This window comes from Vidua macroura, chromosome 5, assembly GCF_024509145.1.
Source record: "Vidua macroura isolate BioBank_ID:100142 chromosome 5, ASM2450914v1, whole genome shotgun sequence".
NCBI lineage: Eukaryota > Metazoa > Chordata > Aves > Passeriformes > Viduidae > Vidua > Vidua macroura.
In genome coordinates, this window is record NC_071575.1 from 41,894,318 (window position 1) to 41,904,205 (window position 9,888).

Genomic DNA, 9,888 nt, shown 5'->3' on the forward strand with positions numbered 1-9,888 from the left:
CTGTGCTACTAAGTAGCCTCAGAGTGTTACTTAGGTGCTTCTGGGAGCCCTAAAATATCTTTACACTCTTGACTTTCAAAGATAGACCCAGTTGGTAAGCTTAAGTTACTCTCATGGAAAAACAGCAGATGCTCTTGGAATAGAAATTCATCTTAATACATCCAGTCTGGTATGGCATCTGTAGTTGAAAGCTCAGTATCACATACTGAATTACTTAAATTTAATAAAAAACTAAGAATTGGGTATTTCCATTACATTCCTAAGATGGGCTAGAAGTTGTCTATCTATCTTAAAATTGTGTTAAAGATGAAGACCTTTATCATTTACAGGAACATATGCCATGCTCTGAGGTATTTTTCCATTACCTACTTTACTAGTCCTACCCTTCAAACTATTTGAAGTAAGTGGAAAGATTGCTTTACATGGGAAAGATTTCCAATGACTTTTAGTTTCAATTAAAATTTTTAACACTGATTGTCTAGATCTTCACTTTACCACCAAAAATTTCCTGTTGAAATCCTTAAGAGCAGTGGGAAATAAAGGGGTACAGTTATATTTCAAATGGCATTGCATGAAATGAGTTTTCAGAATGTTGTCTCTCTATAATGGAAGTCCTGAGCACAGGAACTATCACAAGTGCAGTTCCGATTATGCAATAGAAATATGAAAGAATGATAAGGTTTCAGAATCCCATGGTTATCAAAGACCAAAGAACCTTTTGAATCATGTCCTGGGAAATACTCTTTTTAATTAATAAAATGAGCTAGTCATAGCTCCTGAAGGACAAGCATGAGGATCTAGAATTCTAAATTGCTTAACAGGCTTGGGAACATGTTTAGATTAATACTTTTCATACTGCAGTGCCTAAAATCAAACTAAGGGAACAATTTGAAGCTCTTGAGTTCTTAAATAAAAAGTTAGGTAGGGTCAAAATTTTATAAACAGGAATGAAACATTTGATGTCTTGAAAAAGTATCTTCCAATACATAACCTCCTCTAAAGGTAATTGAATCCATGTAGTTATCATTAAACATCTGTTTTCCAGACTGCTCACAAGTGACTCAAATTTTGCCTTTTGTCATTAGCCCAGTCAAAGAGCTGTCTGTAATACTAAAATAAGGGCCTGTGTCCTCATTAATGGTTCTCTCTTGCAGTTCCCTTGAAATGTGCTTGAGTCACCTTCATTTCTCATGCTTTTGAAATGGCTCCTCCTGCCTCCAGAAACCCAGTTTTCTAGCAATAAAGACCCAAATCCACATCTACCTACTGTAAAGGGTCTATACATATACAAGCCCTGTTCCAGAAAGGTCCTTAACATCTTTTTGTCCACTTTTCCCAATTCATTGGAACATAACTTACATGATTTTCCATCTGTGAGGAAATTGTGAACCTGTCTTTTGTTAACATTTGCAAAGTACTTTGGATTATCACTGGTACTAGAACAGAAGCATTTTCCAAGCTTACAAGCTGAACTGTTTCAGTGAATGAACATGCACAAGTGGCAATGCAAGCTGTCATTTGCTTTCACAAGCCATGTATGAATGATGGTGCATGGCAAACACACTGTATGGATTTTAAAGTTCCAGGAAATAGTGTGCTTCCATCTGTTCAAAAGATCAATTTCCAAACTCAACCACATTCTCAGAGGGCATGAGTAGAAAAAATGCACTGGCAGATGTTTGTTTCTGGTTATATGGGCCCTTCTGTTTCTACACTGTGGTATTTATATTAAGTTCTTCCTACCACAAAAAATTTATTTACGTTAGAGAAAAAAAATGACTGATATAGCCCTCCTGAGTTCATTCCTTTTTAGCAAAGGTTTGCTAAAGAATCACTTTGTTAATAATTTTATTAATTTTTTGTGGTATTTTGCATACAGTATAAGAAAGGATACCACAATAACAAAATGGACAGGAATATATTGCATACAAACAAGGGCTGTTTTGGTATGGGATCTCTGTCTTTTCTCCAGGACTTGAAGGACAATCCATTGAAGGCATTTCTTCAAGGCATTCCTTATGGCTTTTGTAATTTCCTTAAATAAATTTGTGAGACCCCTTTTATTTTTCCTTGAAATCCCCATACCATTTTTGTTTCCCACAGGCTTTTAATATTTTAGAGAAAAATGGAAGGGGTGCCAAGTCAACTTTGTCTCATGAAATTACGCTTGGCTCAGGGTGAGCTACTAATTGCTTTCACAAAAAGTAATTTCCTTTCTGTGTCTTGCATATCTCAAGAAAAAAAGAAAAGAAAAGAAAAAGACAGCCTGAGTATGCTTAGATGACATGACCTATGATCACACACAATCCTATATGGTCGATGGAACAGTTCTAATTAAAAAGAAAAAATCCTCTATTAAGTACTTTCTGTTTCTTTGGAGAAAACCTAGAACAGAGGGTGCATCCATTCCATGTGGAGTTATCTGTCAAGGCAAGAACCATTGGCTTAAAAATTTTACCTTTTCTGCATTTGCATTGATACATAGTCCTGTCTTCCCTCCAACTCTCCTCACACACTAGTCTCTTCTTTACTGTGCATGATAGAAAAGAGAGAGAAATAAATTGCAAGGGGACATATAAAAAGGCAAGTTGCTAACTTTCAAGTGCTTGACTTTGCAAACTTTAGTCTGTTTTCAATATGGATTTCGTGCATGGTTTATGATAAACACAGAAAAAAATTCAAAAAGCTGCCAGTCAAAAAATAGTAATGTACAAGTTGTGTTATGAAACTTTCCAGCACATGCTTAATTTCAATACACCATATATTGTTATCTATTTTATTCTAACTTTATTATATAATAATTAATTATGTGCCTAATTTTGGATGTAGAAGCTATTTTGTACATAGCTAATGATTTCTGATATATTTGTTTCTCTGAAGAAACAGAAGACACTTACTATATCTAACTGGGGTTCTGTAACTTTTATGCTGAGGTGCCTGAATTTAGGGAGAAGTGCTTTACTATTCAGGGAATATTCTCTCAACCATTCTTTACATCGTATAGTCTTGATTTTTCTTCTTTCCTCTTCTAAGGCAGAAGAAAGTCCTGAGTAAAAGTATCAGACTTAATTTTTATTGAAAATCTATTCTAATGTAATAAACAATATTATCTGCTGTATTCATCCACTGTGTGGATTTCACAAATGAGGATATTTTGTGGTTGTCCAGAAAAATCTCTTGAGGCTGGTAGCTTTTCTAATGTGTTGTCATGAGATCTTTTAGTCTGTGATCCATTCTGCATTATCCTGGCAAAAAGACTTTACCTAAAGACTGAGTTTGTTCTGAACATTTAGTGAGCAGAATAAAGTGGAAATCTTCAGGTGCATTTAATTATATATTGTTGTGTTAAAATAAAACAAGTGAGTCCACATACAATTACAGCCAATTTACAGCAGTGACTCACTAATTTAAATTAAAAAGCCTGCAACTGCAGAGTAATTATGCTTTAATTGCATATTTAGGAAAAGAAAATGAAGGTCATCTAATGCGGTGTATTTATCATATAGCAACTATGTGAGAAAATTTATTAGTATAAAGAGAGTAATTGCATCCCAAGAATGATCAAATTAATTCAAATCAACACCTAGGATGCTAAAGGTTTAATGTACTTTTAAAATTTGTATTGTTAATTTTCCATATATATTAATTATTAACTGAAAAATTGATTTGCATGCTTCAGGGTGTTACTGTTCTCTAAGGATTTTAAAGATCAGACACATGTTGTTATTGGTCCCTCTTGTCCTACGAAGCCTTTGGCACAATACCTTAATACCTTATTTCCCAGACGCTTAAATCAAATAGCATTTACTTTATCTAAAATTAAGCATTTCTGGGATTACCATCACTAGGTATTAGCTAAAATTTCTTTGCTTCTGTATGAAGCTGCTTTTAATAACCAAGAGGTTTATTCACTCCCTGACATGTATGGTATATGGATATATAACTTCCGTTAACGTTGATATGCAATCTATGCTTGAAAATAAGAAGTATTAACATCATACACAGAGGCAAATGTGGACCACTATATATATATATATATATATATATATATATGTAGGTGAGTGACCTGATACAGAGCAGATTTCTGAATGGCTATCTGCTCTTTTTTTTTCTTATTTTTATCACCTATCCAATTTATGTGACAGTGTATGTTGCTTTCACCACAGGGTTGTAGCGTTAGGTGGGGCGAGCAGATAGGCCTGCATATTATGATTTTACTGAATTTTCTTGTGACTGAAAATACATTTCCACTTCAAAACAGCCATGTAACTGAGCAGTCATGTATGTGCAAAAATACCATTTTTGTTATCTGAAGTTCATCACTTTAGCCCACGCGTAGAGCTGGGTGTAATAGAAATATTACATCACAGGATAGTTGAGATTGGAAGGCAACTCTGGAAGAGCCACCCCCTGGCTTAAGCAGACATATCTAAAGCCAGTTAGGACAAGACAGTTTTTGAATATCTTCAAGAATGGAGCCCACGATGTCCCTGGGCAATATGTGCTAGTGTTCAGTCACCCTTACAGTAAAAAACTTTTTCCTGAGAGGGAACTGCCTGTGTTTGCTTGTTCTCAGTTTCTTGTCCTGGTGCTGGGCACCACTTGAAAAGTGTCTGCCTCCATTTTCTTGCCACCCTTTCTTCACATATTTGTACACATTGATGTCTTTCGCCCTGAGCCTTCTCTTTTTCAGGTTGAACAGTTCCAGTGCTCTCAGCCTTTCCTCATATGAGATGCTCCCATGTCGTATTTGCCTTAGTGGCTCTTTACTGGATAGACAGCTAGGTAGACATAGATATAGACATAGAGACATGTATCACAAATGAAGCCAATAAAATTCCACCTGCGGATAGTATCAGAAGATGTGTATTTTGCATTGTGTAGCTCAGTGGTACCTGGTTCCATGAGTAAAATTTCAGCTTGCTACAATAAAGCAAAAAAAATAAATAAAAATAAGATGGTGCATCAGCCTTTTGAGCTTTGGTGCAGGGCACAGAAATATGTTGCCTGACTGTTAAATTAATTCTTTATTATTTTTTCAGGCAATCTTCCACTTTAGAAGGGACCACATGAGGCTGTTTCCAACAGCAAGACCAAAGCAAAATAAAAGCAGTGTAATAAATAAGGCCATGTATCATAAAAATCATGAAGCACAATTTTATTATTGCCTCAAGTGCAGTTCCTAGAAACAACTCTGTGGAGAAGGCAGACCGAAGTAATGAACTCCTTGAACAGTCTGTTTAATATTCTGTTTGTTCTACGTTTATGCTCTGCAGAGCTGACAAGAGCTGTATGCAAACAGTTTTGCTGAGGGCAAAAGGATATTTCATCATTAAGGAGCATGACCCTTTTCTCTGTGATCAAAATGAAAAGCATATGCCCCTTGATGTCATAAAGTGTTGTGACCATTCCAATGAGTTGTTCCTCAAGCCTTGGGACATTCCCCCTGACACAGTTTGATATTAAAAGACTATGTGATGATTAATTGTATCCACTGACACAGCAGAAATATTCCTCAAAATTATGTTTCTTTGATATAACAAATTTTTTTCTTTTAAAGTTTAAAATCCAAATCAGTTTGAGGGATTATTGTGAAACTGTGAAATGCTTTGTTCCCCACTCTTTCTCTGAGGTCCTTCTGTTTCCCTCTTGTTTCATGTTAGGCTGGGTGAAACCACTCTATATTAAATCCTTGGCAATTTTTCACTTTGTGAATAACAGGATCTCTATCTCTTGTTAACTTGTGCATGAGTTTTGTCCTATTTCTCCACTAAGTGATTATTGCTTGATAAGATACATTAAGCCTTTAAAAGGACATTGCCTTTTCCAACCTAAATGATTCTATGATGTTATGATTGTTTTGTAAAGATGCATGCAAAGGATGGAAGAATACAGCTCCAGTATCAGTCACTGTATACTCAATAGCTAACATTTAAAAAGCATAGTTGTTACCATACAGAATTTTTAACAACAACCGAAAAAGAATAACAGAAAACAGAAATTTGTGGATTGGTAATTCATGATTTTATTATATTTTAAAGCATGGTCACATTTCAATTTCTCCCTGTCAAATCCTATTCTCACAAAGCACTTAAAGACACAATTTAAGTTGAGGAGCAATTCCATCTAATACCATTGGGGTTTATTCCCTTATTTAAAAACAATCAAAAGAAGTTTGCTGGACAGAGATTTTACACTTCAGTCTGTTTCCAGTACTTCAGAAGCAGATTCACTATGTTCAATTTTTGATTTTCTCATTTTCTTTTTCTTTACAGGTAACCCGATAGCTAAAGACAAATCAAGCCAATCTCAAGGCTGATAACATTAAATACAACACATAGGAATTTCATTCCTCCAGGCAATCCTTGAAGTGAAATTTTATACTGCTGGGGTGTATCCTTCAGAATCAATTGTTTCAATGAGAACCTGGCTTGCAATCAGCAACAGCCTTGAGATCAAAACTACTGGAAAGTTATTTTGAACTTCTATGTCACAAATATTTCAACTGATTGAACTGTGTACACTTGTAAAATTGCACTTGCTGAGGAATTTGCAGCTGTAATCATGAGCTAATATTCTAAAGGTGCAGAAAAGCAGCAAACTTTTGGGTTCTCCATTGCAGATCAGTGGCTTTTCATCTTGAAGAAGTCAAACTATGAAATGTATTGGATCCTTCACTCTAAAATGATCCTTGGTCCACTGTTCAGATGGCTGGTGGGACTGCACACTGCTTTAATTAAATTTCTGTTGAAGAAATTGTCCTCAAGCATGGCACAGTTTTAGACATTTTTATTTGTGTTCTAATCTTGCAGCTCTCAAAGGTACATATTTCAACATCTTGAAATTGCTTTGTTATAGGAATGGAATTATATATCCATTGTTAATAATTATTGTTGACAAGTAATAGTTATCTGAATACATCAGTCATATTAGAATGTATAGTCAGGTTGACATGTTTCCCTAAGGCTAACCAACTACTGCAGCTTAACAGTTAAAGAAAGTAGTGGTCAAAATTCAATTACCACTTCCATTATAAGGCATTTTATATCTTTAATATATACATTTCCATTTAGTTTGAAGGAAATGGGTGTTCCCAATATGTACTTTACTTTCCTAACCTTTAACTAATTTAAATTGATGGTAAGCAGTCAATTACACCATTTCATCCCTTTTTTACAAAGGTAGGCAGGGATGTAAATGAGTTTTGCAATTATGATATTGGATGGTAATCATTCAGAATTTTTGTCTTTTTATTAAAAAATAAAATCTCTTGCTTGAACCTAAATACTGATGGATGCTTATGTAGATGTCTGCTCAATCTGTTTGCCATAAAGGAAAAAAGTCCTAGTGCTCTCCCAGTTTTACACTTTATGGGTATTTTGTGTGTGTACAGTCATCCAATTCAGATCTGTTTGGTTTTGTTATAAATTCTTGAACTTTGCGATGTGTTGTTACATGAAAAAAATCCTCAATATTTGAAGGCCTTAAGCATCTTTAAGCTTTTTTCTAACTTATTACAGAATGTATAATTTTATACTCCATTTAATGTATATTGTACCATCTGTAATGTTGATACAAAAGAAATTGGGCAATTCCTTTTAGTGACAGTGCATAAACACACTGACTAGAGGGAGTTCTGACTGTATGCTTTGGTGAGTTGAAATGAAAGCCACACGCACTTAATGGTAGTCAAAAATACATAGCAGTAAGCTTAAGTCCTGTGTGGTTAGCAAACACAGCAAAACCCCCTCAAAAATAGAAAAAAAAAAGAAAAAAAAAAAGAAAAAAATGGAATAGAAAGAAATGGTTTAATCATTACAAGCCATTGACATGGCTAGTTTAGTTATATATTAACTTCTGTGATGGATGAACACCCTGGCGAGCTCTGCCTGTCACTGTAGCCCCTGCTGCTCCAAAACCATTTCATTACCTCTGCTGTATTATTGCACAGGAGAGCTTAAGTAAAATAAATTACTGTTGGGAATAAAACTGAGAAGTATATTCTATCATTTTGCTGGGAAATAATAAGAAATATGTTGACAGAAAAAGATCTTATTTTCTGATTAAAATTTAATTAGAATAAACCATTTGTAGCAGAAACAAAGTCTCTTGGTATTTTAGGATGAATTAGTATTATATGGATTTCTGCTGAGGTTCAGGATGGAAGGTAGCATCTTAAAGACGTTGTCTGGGACAGTGCAAACCATAAATGTGCTGTTTTGTAAAATCTAAATATGACCTCTATTTGGTCGAAAATGTACATCATGCTTCTCAATACTTGTTTTCTTTGTTTCCTTGTTCTTAACCAGCGCTGAAAATACTGTATTATATACAAGTGTAACACATGCATACCAATAAATGAAAATAAATGGATTTTCAAATATACTGAATAGATTCTCTGCAGTAGATTAATGTTGTGACTATTCATAGCAAGTGAATAAAATTGTAATATAAAATAGAGTTCCCTGTATGAATGTGTGCATTGGAGATCTGTTTACTCATGGAACAAAATAATTTTTTAACGAATAAGAATCTCAATGGTTTTATTAACTTTATATTTCCTACCACTTTGAAATGTCCTTTTTGAAAGGAACTGATACCTGTGGGAAATTCTGGTGGGTGTACTGTTGTTTTCAGGTCAGATTGATTTTTTTTTTTTCTGTTCACAAAATGTGAATCCTGAAAAATTGTCATTAAGATGTTTTAAATAGCAAGAAGACATTTCTGAAAAAGCAATGTTTAGGTTAATTTGCAGAACTGTTTAAAAGAAAAGAAAAAAGAAATCCAGTTACTCAGATCTGCTTGTGTACCTTGAGCAAGCTGGAAACCACCGTTCAGGTATCCGCGGTGCAGGTTTAATGCTCCTTTGAAAATGGAGTACAGGTGACTGGATCAGCTATGTGCATTCATATAAGCATGGGAATTGCTTCTATTAATCATTTATAATTTATATACTACTTTCTAAATTGTTTTATCTGTTTGCAAAAATGATCAGGCATTAGGATCAGAGGGAAATCCATGTTACTCTTTGAATTAAGTAATCATCAAGAACTCTAAACTGCAGAATATGAAGTTCTGCAGTTTCAAGTGGCAGTGCATTGAGAGAGGAAGAAATATCACTGCTTTGTTCATACCTCTCACAGTTAAATGTATTGGATCAGTTCAGCAAAGCACAAAAGGAAGTCCTGACATGAATCTTAATGAAAAAAAATTTCATATCAGATCAAATCTAAAATAAAGCTTAAAAAAACATTCAAGTCTAGATCTTGGTTGTATGTGGTTTATTGGTCATAAAGAATGTTAACCTTTAAAACAGCACTGCTCAGATAACAGTGTTACTACCTATAAATACATCTACTGTGCTCTATGTTCACAATTCTTTATCCTGTATCTTTTTAAAATCTTTAATAATAATATAATAATCTTTAATACTAATAATAATCTTTAATAATCTTTATTTATCCTGTATCTTTTAAATCTTGACTCCTTCAGCTCTGCCTAAAAATGTTACTGGTGTATCATTTCAGTACTTCACCAAACCAATGCAGCTCTGTTTTGTTAAGAATCTATATGCTTTAGGAGTGCATCAGATGCATTAATTTTGAAAGTAAATAATCTGATATAAAGTATCTTAATTTGTTAGTTTTCATAAAAATATATGCAGGGTTTTTTTTTCTCATAATTGTAGAGCTGGCTTTTATAATTTCTAGGTAATGCATGGAAGTCTGTAACAACAAACCAGAAATATGTGATTGGCATCCTTTTCTGTTGATTTACTGCCTCTTCCTTCATGCCTCATATTTTACACATCTGTTGTTAACCAATCTATTGGCAAGGAAAAGGAGCACAGTTTTGATTTGCAAGAGAACTGTTGCCCTAATTTCTAGT

The 9,888-nt window shown here is 34.2% G+C and overlaps 1 protein-coding gene across 2 annotated transcripts in view; it reads left to right on the forward strand.

Moving 5' to 3' along the window:
• The window catches only part of TAFA2 (TAFA chemokine like family member 2), a 188,029-nt gene extending 179,569 nt beyond the window's left edge, over positions 1-8,460 (forward strand). For both annotated transcript variants that reach the window (XR_008437304.1, XM_053978554.1), the window contains one exon: positions 6,276-8,460. Coding sequence is in view for 1 of the 2 variants with exons in the window: in XM_053978554.1 (XP_053834529.1) it covers positions 6,276-6,287 (12 nt within the window). In the remaining variant the exon portion in view is untranslated. The remainder of the gene's footprint in view (positions 1-6,275) is intronic.
• Positions 8,461-9,888: the final 1,428 nt, after the last annotated feature.